General features: G+C 37.3%; 1 protein-coding gene across 1 annotated transcript in view; it reads right to left on the bottom strand.

The window, feature by feature from the left end:
• The window catches only part of TTN (titin), a gene marked incomplete in the record, with an annotated part of 304,338 nt that overhangs the window by 63,351 nt on the left and 225,533 nt on the right, over nucleotides 1-15,454 (bottom strand). The window contains 24 exon segments of the mRNA XM_015818849.1: nucleotides 79-372; nucleotides 1,079-1,378; nucleotides 1,643-1,924; nucleotides 2,017-2,325; nucleotides 2,429-2,731; nucleotides 2,846-3,145; nucleotides 4,529-4,810; nucleotides 5,067-5,339; nucleotides 5,429-5,731; nucleotides 5,842-6,123; nucleotides 6,700-6,850; nucleotides 7,926-8,074; nucleotides 8,186-8,500; nucleotides 9,398-9,697; nucleotides 9,791-10,087; nucleotides 11,642-11,959; nucleotides 12,055-12,354; nucleotides 12,446-12,575; nucleotides 12,733-12,762; nucleotides 12,853-13,001; nucleotides 13,333-13,641; nucleotides 13,993-14,422; nucleotides 14,842-15,032; nucleotides 15,121-15,429. Coding sequence (XP_015674335.1) covers nucleotides 79-372; nucleotides 1,079-1,378; nucleotides 1,643-1,924; nucleotides 2,017-2,325; nucleotides 2,429-2,731; nucleotides 2,846-3,145; nucleotides 4,529-4,810; nucleotides 5,067-5,339; nucleotides 5,429-5,731; nucleotides 5,842-6,123; nucleotides 6,700-6,850; nucleotides 7,926-8,074; nucleotides 8,186-8,500; nucleotides 9,398-9,697; nucleotides 9,791-10,087; nucleotides 11,642-11,959; nucleotides 12,055-12,354; nucleotides 12,446-12,575; nucleotides 12,733-12,762; nucleotides 12,853-13,001; nucleotides 13,333-13,641; nucleotides 13,993-14,422; nucleotides 14,842-15,032; nucleotides 15,121-15,429 — 6,306 coding nt within the window.

Here is a 15,454-nt window from a genome sequence, read left to right as displayed (position 1 = left end):
CCATGTGGTTTATCTTAGTAATTAAAATAGGCGATAGTTATTAGTATGATGTATGACATCCATAAAACTAGAAATTACCTATCTTTTCTTGGCACTCAATGGGTATAGTTGTGTCTGGAAGACTAAGACCCACAATATTTTGGGCTTTCACACGGAATTTGTAAATCTTTCCTTGTTGTAAGCCTGTAACAACACATTCTGGCACAGGGACTGTCTTGAATTTCGTCCAGTCCTCTGTTCCTTCTTCTTGGTATTCCACCAAAAATCCAGTTATTTCAGCACCACCATCACGATCAGGCCAATTCCAAGCAAGAGAGACTTCTGTCTTGTCAACATCTACATGATGCAAGTTCTTTGGTGGTCCAGGTGGATCTTATAACACAAGAAGACAGTAAAATTATATTTCTACTTTTAAACATATAAAACACGCATTTAACATCTGTTAAACATGAAAATTGATAGCTCATCTGTAAAAGTGTATTTTCTAAATCATGGGAGGTAAAAGTTCTACTACATTCTACATTGATCAGACTCTGTTTCAAGTGCCATGTCCAGTTCGGGGCATCACACGCTTGAGAAACTGGAATAGATGGAAAGAAAGGCAAAAGGAATAATCTGGAATAAAAATGAGCTTTATGAGGAGAAATTAAAAAACTGGGCATGTTTATCTTTAAGAAGTTTGACTGAGGAGAAATGTGATTGTCAAATATCAGAAGGAGGGTGACTGAGAAGAAGGTCCGATCCTGTTCTCCATCATACCAGAGTGCAGGACATAGATCAAGGCTCTTAAATTGTGGGGAGCCATATTTTTGCTGAATGTTGGAAAAAACCTCTGATGGTAAGAGATGCTTGACTGGAGCCAATCATCTAGGAACGTAATGAGCTCTCTTTTACTGGATGTGTAAAAGCAGAGTATGGATAATCATGTGCTTTTATCTGGATTCCTGCAAGGGGATTAGACTCAATGAGTCCAGCTACTCTATAGGTCTGTGCTAATATGAAGATGCATATTACATACTATGGATTAATGTGACCAGCATTTTATATGAACAAAAAAAAATAACTGAAATATGCTTACGAAGTGGATCCATAGCCTTAATTGGCTTGTGAGTTTCAACAAAAGGTCCTCGTCCATACTGATTCTCAGCAGCAACACGGAAGAGATACTGAGTGCCTTCCATAAGGTATTTAGCCAACAGACTGTGTTTCTTAGAAGAGGACGATATTGGTAACCACTGAGCAGCAGCAACATCCTTCCTTTCCACAACATAGTTGGTAATGACGGAGCCACCATCATCCTCAGGTTCCTTCCAAGTTAGGTAACAAGAATCTTTTCTAACTTCACTCACTTCAAAATCCCTAGGAGGCCCAGGCTTGTCTGGAAAAAATATTAATAAGGAACAATGATTCATTGAAATTAGTTTGATATGTTTAATAATACCTATCATTACTCTTTTAAATAAAAAAGGCCACCTAGGCCAACAGATATAAGTGAATAGCCCTGTGAACTTTTCATCCCCAAATTTGCAAAGAGATATGAAAATGAGATGGAATGGATCAATATTCTTTCCTCTTTTACTACTTGCTCATGCTTCTTATCTTATTTCCCAGTAACACCTGAAAATCATATTAGCACAATTACCTAGCACAACAACTTTTACTGAAACAGTCTTTGATCCGAGAGGATTCTCCACCGTCAGGGAATAAATTCCTCCGTCTTCATGGGCAGCATTACGTATTTCCAGTTTGCTACCAACTTTTGTAACTTCAATATCTGCTTTCGTAGAAACTTCCTTATCTTCTTTCTTCCAAGTCACTTTTGGGAATGGAATTCCTTTAATTACAGCACTGAGTCTCAGTGTAGTTCCAACTTTAACATGCTGTTCCCGTGCCATATTAGCATCCAAGATTAATTCTGGAGGCTCTGGAAAAAAAAAGATTTTGTGTTCAGAAAGCATATATATATACAGTATATGTCGTGCCTTTAAAATGAACAAAATTTAATGTTCTGCTTACCAAGTCTGTCCTTGATTTCCACTGGATCACGGACATAGGCTGGCTCTGATTCACCTGCTGCATTAACTGCCATGATTCTGAATTTATATTTAGTACCTTCAGTGAGGCCAGTTACACTATATTTTGTATCAGGGCAAGAATCAGCAGTATAATTGGCTTTCTTCCATTCCTCATCTCCAACCTTTTGGTATTCAATAAGGTAGCCTATAATCTTCCCTCCTCCATCATGACGTGGTGGTTGCCAGGACAAATCCACTGAATTCTTAGTTTTATCCACTGCCTCCGGATTAATTGGAGGACTTGGCTTAACTATTTAAAAAAAGAAAGCAAACAGCAGCCATGAGAAGAGAAAATATTTGTTTGAGAATGCTGATTTGAATAAGAGCAGGTAAGAAAGTGTTTTAAAACATACCAATTGGATCTTTAGCAAAGATTGGTTTTGACGGGGGGCTTGGGTCACCAATGCCAATTTCATTTTGTGCCGCAACCCGGAATTCATATTCACAGCCTTCAAGGAGATCAGGTACCCTAAATTGGGTATCTGGATAAATAGGTTCTTGTGTAACTTTTGTCCATCGAGTAGACATTGTTTCCTTCTTTTCAAGGATGTAATTAGTTATTGGTTTTCCTCCATCGCGTGGTCTGTTCCAGGTAACTAATGCAGAATCTTTGGTGACATTCTTAACAATTGGCTGCTCTGGTGCATCAGGAACACCTAAAAAAAACATATTACTTTTAAAACCCATTTATAGAACAATAGGTATATGAAATGTAATGTAAGACTGTGGCAGATAAGTAATTAAAATAGATTAGAAAATAGGCGACGTACTAAAACGATCCTTGGCCTTCATTTCATCAGATATCAGTGGATCACTTATGCCATACAGATTTTCAGCATAAATTCGGACAACATAATCTCTTCCTTCCAGTAATTTAGGAACTTTGCATGTTGTTTTGACACTTGCGGATGTAACTGGCATCCAGAGATCTCTGTTAGCATCTTTCTTCTCAATAATATAATTTGTAATTGGACTACCACCATCATCCAAGGGAGGTTTCCAGGAAATAACAAAGTGGTCTTTATGTACTTCATCAAAAATGACAGGCCCCACTGGAGGTGTAGGACGGTCTGTTGAAAAGCACACAAATATAAATGTAAATACACACAAACAATTCAAATAAAATGCACAAATTTGACAACACCTAAAGCAGGTAAACAGTGCTAATTTCTAACATGTGTGACAGTCGATAAAGCTAAATATATGGTTAATTTGCTTTCTGTTAGCAAATGAAATTTGTAATTCTTTTCTCCCTCCCAACTTACCAAATCTGATTTATTCTTAATAGGGTAAAGTTATGTATACATCAGCTGTATTTTGCTACTTTAACAAAAGCAGATTCAATCACTTGGGAATTAGAGCTGAGATATGTAACCTTGTGGATTAATCAGACAGAATATTTGGAAAAAATAAATACTGCATTGCTTAAGTCTTGCTTGCACAGTCTAGAGGGCAGCCATTGGGAAATGGTGCACTAAAAAGTAACTGATAAAGAGGCATGAATAAGAAATTAATTTCTAAAATGTAAGCACTTTCTGAACTCTATATTTTAGATGTAAAACTTATTTCAAAATCTGTTTTCTCCTGTTCATTTGGGAATCTTCTTGCTTCCTACTCTGCCAAGTGTTGCACTACATTTCTACTCCAAAGAACATATGGCCCCACTGCAAACAGTGGAATGACTTTTTGTTGAAATAAGGAAGTTCTATTTCACTGTACTCAGTTGAAGATCCTCAATCTTCCCAATCCATGAAAAAAAAAATTCAGAGATAGAGTTCTTTTCACAAGAATCTTATTCTTACATATTTTAATTTTAGTCTATAAATTAGTGTATAATTTAGTTATCAGATAACTGAGAAGTATTAGACCAACTTTCCCATCCTGTTAATGTAATTCATCTTGGTTTTTAAAGTGGCCACTACACCATTTGGAATGAGCATCCTCTTACATACTATTTTTAACTTTCTGCAGGTCATTGTTAGTTATAGTAAAAAAAACCCAAAATGTTCAAAGTCTAATTTGGTTAAGATTCAAAGGCACATCAGGACAACATTGTTAGAGAATCAGATTTCCTTGTTCTGTACTCCTCTGTCATGCCCTCACATCCTTTGAGGACTGGCACTGTTCATTCATTCATTCATTCATTCATTCATTCATTCATTCATTCATTCATTCATTCATTCATTCATTTAACATATTTATATAGCTGCCCATCTCACAAAAACGGGACTCTTTTTAGTATAGGTACTGCTCTGAAAAGAAGCAATTGGCAGAGACACCTTATGGTCAGGTCATTTTTCAAATCAGCAGGAAATTATATTCCCTGTGCTATAATTCAGTTGTAATTCAAAGAACACATTAACAATTCATATGCTTTTTTAACTACACTCAGTCAACCCTCACCCAGATCTTCCAAGCAAATATTGTAAACTGAGTCCTAGAACAAGACTTACCAACAACAGTAACTTGACAGAATCCTTTTCTTGATCCTGAACTGTTTTCTACAACAACGCTATATTTGCCTGAATCTTCCCGGACAGATTTTAATATACCCAAGCAAATTGTAGCCGGAGTAGTCTGGATCATAGTTCGTTTGTCTTCTTTCACTGTAATGTCATCTTTGTACCAAGTAATCTTCGGTGTTGGCTTGCCTGAATATCGGCCAGTCAGACTGAATGCTTCTCCTACCCGGACTGTCAGCTTTTCTCTGATATCAAGCTCAAGTTGGGGAGGAGCTAAATATATTGTTTAAGAAAAAGAAAAGAAAAATCAGCATTTTTTAAATATATATATATACATACATACATACATACATACATACATACATACATACATACATACATACATACATACATACATACTATATATATATATATATATATATATATATATATATATATATATATATATTGTTTAGTTGGTCGCACACGATCACCAAACCGAAGGTCTCTAGTTTGAATGGTTAAAGTAGAAACGTACACTACCCAAAACACGTTTTACTTCCAAACGGAACAGGGTGTTACAACGTTCGCGAGTGCGCTATGAGCATGCACAGTGGAACTTTCAGTCCTTCCACAGTGTATTTCCGATCAAGCATTTTCTCTTTTGTAATTCTAGTAAATTTATCCTTTCCAATGAGTCGGCTTTCCAAAACATACATGGTTATGTCAGAGCCACCATTATACTTTGGTGGGTTCCAAGTCAGTGTAACAGAGTCCTTAGTTACTGCTTTTACTTCAAGATCCTCAGGCCTCTCCGGCACAGCTAGAAATAAACATATACAGCAGATTAAATATATATTCCTAAGTCCATTTTTACTGCAATCTGTGCAGATAAGAGATAAAGCTACGTACTGATTGGATCTCTTATTAGGAGTTCTTTTGTCGTCTCTACAAAGGGCCCCATGCCAATGATATTCTCCGGTGCAATGCGGAAGAAGTATGCTTTGCCCTCAATCAGTCCCTGCACAGTGGCATTTTGTCTGGTGACTGTATAAGACACTGGCGTCCAAGCTCTGTGATCTGCTTCCCGCTTTTCAATAACATAGTTGGTAATAGCTGAACCTCCATCGTCTTCTGGGGAAAACCACGTAAGTTTGCAAGAGTCATTGGTTAGGTTTTCCGTAAGGAACGGCACTCCAACGGGGCCAGGTACATCTGTTAAGGAAAAAGAAAAAAAGAAAAATGTATCAGGATGAACATTTGCCTCCAAAAACTCAAGATCCTCAAGAATAGTGAGATCCAGATATTCAGCTTTTGCAGCTTACCTAGCACATCAACAATAATAGTCTTCTTTCTTTCTCCGCCTGCATTTTTAGCAAGGAGGGTGTAGATACCCTGCTGACTTCTCTTGCAGTTCTTTATGACCATAGAAGAACTGATAGCAGTTTCCTCAATTTTAGCTTCTTCCGGCAGAGGTCTTTCATCCTGGCTCCAAGTAATAGTTGGAGGTGGCTTTCCTGAGACATAAGCTATAATGCGGATGACCCCACCAGCATGAACAACAATTCTGTCTTTTACGTGGGCATCCAGCTGAAGATCAGGAGGTACTGTAGAAACAAAGAATGCATTTTATTTATGCCATATGCCATTTCAAGAAGGAAAATGGAGTAGATAGAAAAAAAAAGTATAAGCAAATACAAAAATCCTGTACAGTGCCTTTCCTTTTCAACAAATAAAACTAATTCTGAAGATTCTGTCGAAATATGTGTATATGACACATTACATTACATATGGTATAATTCTCTGGGTATATTTTCATGCACAAATGTTGTCATAAGAAGTAACACTCTAAAAAAGGGCATGGCCAAAAGACACTTATACGGTGAAATACGCTATCCATTAAAATATACAACTTTCTTTCAACAGCAATTCAAAGAAGACTGAGAGCGGTATAAAAAGAATAAGTTCAAAATTAAATTTATCAGGAAAACAGGCCCTCCCGAGCAATGGAGGTTTTTCACCTAATCTTTCAAGGCATTTACCCTTTTCAGCAATATAGATTCCCTTTATTCACTCATATACTTCCCAATTCATTAAGATATCGTATAAGGTAAATAAGATAGAGTTTCAATATTCTACCCTTTCAAAAAAAAAAAAAGATAATATTTTATCCCAAGAAATACCTATTCTGTCCTTTATTTCAATAACTTCAGTAACTTCTCCAGGCTCTCCAATACCAGCAGCATTGATTGCTCTGACTCTAAATCTGTAGAAGCCTCCTTCTTTTAATCCAGCCAAGACAAACTTGGTTCCTCTTATTTCTCTGTCTTTTGCCTGAAAATGAAAAATAACATAGGGTCACCCAAGACAGTTCCTGCAGGGCAGAAAAACTAGAACAGAAAGGAATATGGGTGGCTCTAATATGGGCATGCACATTTCTTATATGGCAATTGACTGTAAAGTTCCGAATCAGGAAAAAATCATAAAAGTTGAATAAAAGATGAAAGAGCCATCTTTATCTCTGAGACATATGATGTGTGGGTAACATTTATAATTAAAATCTGAAATAAATTGTGTACAATCATTGTTTCTCCACAAGTGTCCCTAATTCTCAAAGAAAACTAAGTACATATGTGTTATAGCACTACAAGCATGATAAGGAGCCATGGTGGCGCAGTGGTTACAATGCAGTATTGCAGGCTAATTCTGCTGACCACCAGGGGTTTGATCCTCACTAGTTCAAGGTTGACTCAGCCTTCTATCCTTACGAGGTTGATAAAACAAGGACCCAGATTGTTGGGGGGCAATATGCTGACCCTGTAAACCGCTTAGAGAGGGCTGTAAAGCACTATGGAGCGGTATATAATGTCTAAGTGCTATTGCAATTGCTACGTGCCATTTTTTTTTTAATACAGTCTTATTCTAGACATTAAGATGATTTGCATATAAAATAACATTTTTAAAAGTGATGCTAGTCACCGCTAGTAGATTTATTTTTATAACTTCTAGCACTTTCTCAGATAAGTGGTTTGATTAGTATTTTGGTATAGAAACATCCTGTATGGCAGCTGATGTAACATAGGCAGTATGTCTGTGCACAGGCAACATTGTCTTCCTCTCTTCCTTTTCAGTTCTTTGCCAGACACAAAGGCTTTGTCAGATACAAATGCCTTACACCTTTCCTCTTTTATTTCTTCCTTCCTCTTGCTCCATAGGTTATCCATGTTTCTGTAAAAGCTTTCTGAAGAGAGCCAAAGCAATGATCCTGCTGTTGTGAGGTCAGACTGATGAAGCCGAGACATCTTGGAGGATGGAACTCAGTGGTTATCATTACTTCCTGAATATGTCCAATTAACAAGCCCTGCCATAATGTGTCAGAAATACATTTTCATCGCATCTCATTACCTACCTTTTCCCACTCTTCCTTCCCTTCCTCTTTGAATTCAACAAGGTAACCAGTAACTTTAGAGCCACCGTCTTTTAATGGCGGAGCCCACTCAAGATCAACCGATGATTTTGTCCAGTCGGTGACCTTTGGAATTGGAGGGCCAGGTGGAGCTGAAAAACATAACAACATTTATTTATAATAAACATCTTCCTGCCTGCTGTTTGATAATGCCTCTCTTTCCCTCTTTTCATAGGAAACAAAAAGCAACTGAAGCCATTTACCAATTGGATCCCTTGCAGTGATTGGATCAGAAGGCATGCTTGGTGGACCCACACCAGCAGCATTAATAGCATATACACGGAACTGATAATCTGAGCCTTCAATGAGGCCAGTTACTTTGTGAGAAACGCCAAGGGTCATAGGCTTAATAGGATCACGATTAACTCTTGTCCATCTCTTTCCAGTGGTTTCTTTGCGTTCCAGCCAGTAACCTGTCACGGGAGAGCCTCCATCATATTCTGGCTCCTCCCAGTTGACAGTCATGGAGTCATGTGTGACGCTGCTTATGGTTGGTTTGTCACAAATTCCAGGAACAGCTAGGAAAAAAAGATACACAGATTGTAAAATAAAGTGCTATCACTCGTTATTGCATAATAGTTTGCAGCTTTTACTTGGAACTGTGCAAAATAAGAGGGACTGGGATATCTAGCTGTAACTCACATCTCTCAAATTCTCCTACTTACTGAACCATCAGCAAATTATCTGCAATTGGGGGAGGACAATTTTTAAATCCAGCCTCTTAAAGCTATAGGGGTCAATATAATTATTGCATTCTCTGCCAACCACCATCATTTCACATGTGATGATGGTTCAGCAGATCCCACGAGCAGCATGATTGGTTCGTGATGCTGGAGCAAATAGGATTTTCTTTGTCGGAACCCTGTATTTAATGATGCATAATAAAGTATTTGGACTCTAATTCAGAGATTTTAATATGTTTTTACTGATAAAAATAAAGAGGCTATCCAGGAAGAATACCGGATGGTATTCAAGCGCTGTATCAAGGGGTCGAGCATTGAGCTAGGGGGGCAATTGGGGCCGAATCAGTGGGGGTTACCATCGCAGGTGTCCCCAAATTATACTGTAATCCGATTCAGATCAGGGGGGAGAGTAGGTTTGCCCTGACTAAGAAAAAAAATTATACAATTTTACATACAATAGAATACATACAATAAATAAAATAAAATTATACAATTCAATACAATTAAAAATTGAGCGCTAATATAAAATTAAGGTGCATTCTGAGAAACTATACAAGTTTTGTAAAGAAAAAAAATATTTTTGAAGACTTTAATCCTTATAAATACATTTGAAATAACTGTTGGTTTGTAATGTTTGATACAACTCTGGTTTGTAATGATCATAGTGATTAATCTGATTCCTCTTCAGTTATGATTTCTAGATAAATCTTTTTGAAGCAATTTTGTACTTACTGAAAAGATTCCTTGCTGTTTCAGGTTCACTATCAAGAGGCTCTCCAATGCCATATTTATTCTGTGCCATAATGCGGAAGATATATTCATGGCCTTCAACCAGCTTGGGAACTGTGAAAATGCACTCCTTAGGTTCATTGGTAACCTTGATCCATGTCTTTCTGTTTGCTTCCCTTTTTTCAATAACATAATTTGTTATTTTAGAGCCACCGTCATCTTTTGGAGGTAGCCAAGACAATGTCATCTGATCAGCTGAAATGGATTCAAATTTAATGGGTCCTTCTGGTGGTCCAGGGCGACCTGAAAAATACATTTGCTATAGTGAAGCAAATTGTAACATTATGTAATAAACAATACATTAGATTGTCCAAACTAAAAAATATTAATATTTACCTAGAACATTTAGTCTCATCTCCTTTGAATCTGTTCCAAAATTATTGACAGCAGTTAGGGTGTACAAGCCTGTATCCTTTCTGCGAGACTGTTGTATCACCAACGTGCAAGAGTCTTCACCCACAACTTTATTGACATGTTGATCGTATACAACTGGTAGTTTGTCATCTGGTTTCTTTGGAGGAGCTTTAGCCCAAGTCAACGTAGGGAAAGGCACACCCTTCACTTTAGCTACAACGTTAATATCTGTTCCTTCTTCTGCCTCCATAAACTCATTGAGTTCAATTGATGGAGGACCTACAAACAAAACCAAGCAAAAATTATTCTATCAATAATAATAATAATAATAATAATAATAATAATAATAATAATAATAATAATAATAATAATAATAATAATAATAATAATTTAATTTATACCCCGCCCTTCTCCTCACCGGACTCAGGGCGGCTAACAGCCTTATAAAACCACAATACAATACATATCTATATTAAAAACCAAATTAAAAGAAAATATTTGAAAAGGCCAATCATTAAAATTACCCTTAAAATTACCCTTAAAAAGCCCCACTAAAATTCCCTAGGCCAGACCCGCTTGTTGAAAAAGCCATGTCTTCAGGAAGGAGGGGAGATCCGGGATCACCCGGATCTCTGGGGGTAGTTCGTTCCAGAGGGTGGGGGCTCCCACCGAGAAGGCCCTCCCCCTGGGGGTCGCCAGCCGGCACTGTCTGGCTGACGGCACCCTGAGGAGATCCACTCTGTGGGAGCATACCGGCCGATGGGAGGTAACCTGCGGCAGAAGGCGGTCTCGGAGATATCCAGGTCCGATGCCATGGAGCGCTTTAAAGATGATGACCAACACCTTGAAGCGCACCCGGAAGGCCACCGGCAACCAGTGCAGCTCGCGCAGCAGCGGTGTTACATGGGAGCGACGAGTCCCTCCCAACACCGCNCAGCGTACTGATGGAAATCCACCCCAAAGCCACGGATGATCTCTCCCAGCGGCTTCACATAAATATTGAACAAAAGGGGAGAGAGGACCGACCCTTGTGGGACCCCGCAAGTTAGGGGCCTTGGGGTCGACCTCTGTCCCCCTGCCAATACAGACTGCGTACGGTCGGTGAGGAAGGAGGAGAACCACCGCATAACAGTATAAAGCATATGGAGGTAAAAATATTTTTACTTGAATATTGAAGTGAAAAACTTCTTATTGCTTCTCAACGTGTTACTTCCCAACAAGTAGCAAAATATAGTTACATTATTTGTAAATTTTGCCTACAAATTGTCAGTAACAGTCACTGACATAGTTAGTTTTATTATATTCATTTTGTTACACCTATTAACCATAATTCACATCTTTGTCATTAGAGCTATTAGAACAATTGAAACAATGTCCATAATTGTATTTTTTGGGGGGGAGGGGGTATTTTTCTTTTAGATTCACTGCCATCTCTTTTTATGTTCTATATACTTTTTTGTATCATAATTTTATAGTCACCTTATTAATACTCAGTTTTGAAATATCTGTAAAATTTTAGTGATTTTGTGATTTTATATTCTGTGTTAGACAATCATACTATGAATACTTGGTCATTTTTAGCATTCTATATACTTTTATATAACAGCGTACAAATTACATAGATTCATATAGTACTGCATTCATAGTTGATTTTGTAATCTTAATTATATTTCTAAATGCAATAGTAGGTAGCACCTTAAATTTAGGTTATTTTTACAATAAGTAGATTAGCGTATTGGCACAGAGGGATAGCTTTAATTTTAGCATTGATATAAACTTTGTTGATCAATGGCTGAAATAAATGATGATGATGATGATGATGATGACACTTACATGTCTGGTCTTTGACAACAATAGGTCCAACTGTAGCTGATGGTCTGCTAGGACCTGCTTCATTTACTGCTTTCACTCTGAATTCATATTCATCACCTTCATTAAGGTCCTCAACTGTAAACTTTGTTTCTTCCACATCACGTTTATTGCACTGACGCCAGGCCTCCTTGCCTTGACCAGTACGATCCCAACGAAGGCACTCGATATTGTAATGTGTCACAGGAGCACCACCATCATTCTTCGGAGGTTTCCAAGTCAGGTTGACAGAGTTCTTGGTGATAACACCAATCTTAAGCTTGATTGGTGGATCAGGAGGTTCTTTTTTAAAAAAAGAAACAAACAGAACAGAGTAAGCACTAGCAAACATTATATTATCCTAATAAAAGCAAGTTTTTCGCTCTGATTTAACTCACGGATGGGATCTCGTGCTGTAGTTCTTTGAATTGTATCTGCTGGTGGGCCAACACCAAAGCGGTTTTCTGCACGTACGCGGAAGAAATATTGTTGTCCAGCTATGAGATCAGGAATAATTAATGACGTTCCAGCACAGTTTGGATTAACTTTGGTCCAGGCTTTCCCTTCAACAGTTCTCTTCTCTATAATATAATTTCTGATTCTGTCTCCACCATCATTGTCTGGCATTTTCCATGAAAGTTTACAGTTGCACCTTGTTATATCACTTACTTTCAGGTCTTTTGGTGGCCCAGGAACATCTATCAATGAGAAAACAACACAGAATTATTTAGCTTTAGTTAAACCATAGTACTGGAGACATGGTGCAAAATTGAGATTCAGTAAACTTACCAAGAACATTCACCCTCACGTTTACAGTTTTTTGTCCTGCTTTATTTTTTGCTGTAATGCTATATTTTCCAGAATGACCTCTGTTACACTCAGGAATAGTAATTACTGAACTGGTATCAGTTGATTCCACCTATGTAGACGAAATCCAAATGAACTCACTTACAAATTATTTTAAAATTAAAGCGGTTAAGTCTTATAATAGTGAATATAGTGATATATAAATTTAATTTTATTTAAATTGAAATAAAAATTAAATGTAGTGAATTTAAATATAAATTATTTCTTACTGTAGCATCTTCGGGTATATTATGTCCATCCTTTAAATAAAAGAGAAAACAGTAAATCTAAAGATATTTAAATAAATGTAGTTGAAATTTTGAAATAGTGTTATTTTTTTTCTTACTGACCTTTACTGCCTTCTTTGCATCTCCTTCAAATTCCCAAGTTACTTTGGGAACTGGGCGTCCTTTAATAATTGCTGGGATTTTGATTGCTGAGCCAGTACGACAAGAAAGCAAATCTTGTGCTTTAAGATCAATAAATATTTCTGGCTCTTCTACAAGATATAAATCACATAACTGAAATTAATTTACTTATAATCATTTATGTATTTTTCTTGTGAAAAATATACATGTATAAAAGAGCTAGGTCTCTTTATCAAAGATCTATAGCTGCTTGGAAAAATATAAAATATAATACAGTAAAACATTAGTAACAGATAGATTGTAAAAGGAATGGCAGAAATTCTAGACACCATTCACCTCTCTCCTTAATTAACAAGAATAAGTTGGGCAGCTATTGTGGTTTCTCCATTCACACATTATTCGATCTTTCATAGTCTTTGACTTTATTTCACATTGTAACAGAAAATATTCCAGAATTCTTACCTAGAATTTCCTTGCATGGTATTTCTGAAGTAGCAAGACTTGGCTCTGATTCCCCTGCAGCATTTACAGCCTTTACTCTAAATCTGTATTTTCTTAGCTCTTTCAGGTTGGGAACAGTACATTCACAGGTAGGGAACAGCTTGTCTGGCTCATTCACATTCTTCCAATCCAAACTACCTTCTTCTTGCATTTCAACAATATAACCTTTAATAGGACTGCCGCCATCTTTTTGTGGAGGTTTCCATGCGAGAGATATGGTTGACTTAGTTCTGTCTTTGACATCTGGGCATGATGGTGCACCAGGAGGAACTATGGGGCAAATGTAAAATATTCTGAATGAGAATTATATCTTCATTGTTTTAGAGGGGGGAAAACCCCTGCATATATATTCTACTTGGCTGAAGTTAAAAAACTTCAAATGCTAAAGATATAGGCTATATATTTTCTAACAAAACAAACAATTAAGGGAAGTTGCTATAGATTATGAAGATATGTTCTTATGGCAATGAGAGGAAATTCACAATATATTAACACCCACATTTCATGGGATAAAATCATAGGGTTGCTATTAGACAGATTCAGGGTAGATTAAACTAAATGGCAGAGGATGCCTTTTGAAGTCATGGAACACTTAATGCTTTCCCTATACTGTATACTCACAGATTGGATCTGCAGCTTCAACAAGATCTGATGGTTCACTGGGAGGACCAATTCCAGCAATGTTAATAGCCATCGCCCTGAACTGATACTTTACTCCTTCAATCAAACGCAACACATTGAAGTCCAATCCTTTCACTGAGGGTTTTGTTACAGGTGCTCTGCTAACGCGAGACCAATAGACACCTCCTTCTTCTTTCTTCTCTAGCCAATAGCCAGTAATTGGTGCCCCACCATTATCCAAAGGAGGTGTCCATGTTACAAGCATCGATGACCTAGTATGATCGATGACTTTTGGTTTTCCGGGTGGCCCAGGTAGCCCATAAGGATCCTTGATGACCACTTTCTCTGAAAGACATTCATCACTTGTTCCATACCGGTTTACAGCCCTAACTCTAAACTGATAGTGACCATCGGTTGTCAGTTTATAGACCTGAAAAAAACAACAAAAACCACGAAATATTATGTGTCATTAATTAACATTATTTCCACAAATTTCAACATAGCATATTAAAAGTGGTTAAACATGAATTGGTCACTCCAGTTATTTTTGTTTAACAATATTTAGAATGGTTAAAAAATCATTCTGAAACATTGTCTGGATATGCTTTACATCAATAGTTTGCAAGTATTTTGTAATGTTAAAGTCAAGTACTACATAATCATTATTTATAATTAGCAGTTCTAACATATGGTAGCTCATTCCAAGCTGACATTGCATTAAAAGATCTCTTAGCCCTGAATTTAATCAAAATACAATAAACAATTGTTTTAATGCTTCTCTTTTGGTCATATTTGTATCCTGTAGTTTTCATCTTAAAACCGTGCATTTTTCTTCAAAATCAAATTTACCCCAAATCGTCTGTCTACCACAGTGCTGGATACTTCCTCCCAATCTACTTTCTTCTTGCTTGCATCACGCTTCTCAATAATGTAGTGAGTAATTTCACTGCCACCATTATCAAGTGGAGCATCCCAGGTTAAACAGCAAGATTCAGCTTTAATGTCAGAAACAGCGAGGTTTCTCGGTGGAGAAGGACGATCTAGATTAAAAACCAATTTCAACATTGTGTTATATCAGAACAAACGGAAGACATTTTAAATCACTGAAGCAGCTCATTAGATACTTACCAAATACTTCAACGTGAACGTTGCGGAATGCAGTGCCCAAACGATTGAAAGCTGTAACTGTGTAAGTGCCTTTATCATTTCTAGTTACTGCAGGCATACTGAGTTCAGTTTTGGCCTCTGTTCTAGATATTTCCTTTTTGGTGATCTTAAGGGCATCTGATGTTTTCTCAATGGGAACCTCATTTTTGGACCATTCAATCTTTGGCATGGGAAGACCCGTCACATCAGCAGGAATGTTCACTGGTTGCCCTGCCATGACTTTGATAGTATCTCCCCTAACGGCCAGACGCAATGTCACTGTCGGAGGTTCTAAAAGGAAATCAGCACAATCAAT

This window comes from Protobothrops mucrosquamatus, unplaced genomic scaffold, assembly GCF_001527695.2.
Source record: "Protobothrops mucrosquamatus isolate PMUCROS unplaced genomic scaffold, P.Mucros_1.0 scaffold804, whole genome shotgun sequence".
NCBI classification, from domain to species: Eukaryota; Metazoa; Chordata; class Lepidosauria; order Squamata; family Viperidae; genus Protobothrops; species Protobothrops mucrosquamatus.
Note: the sequence above shows the minus strand (reverse complement) of the source record. Positions and strands in the feature narration are given on the sequence as shown.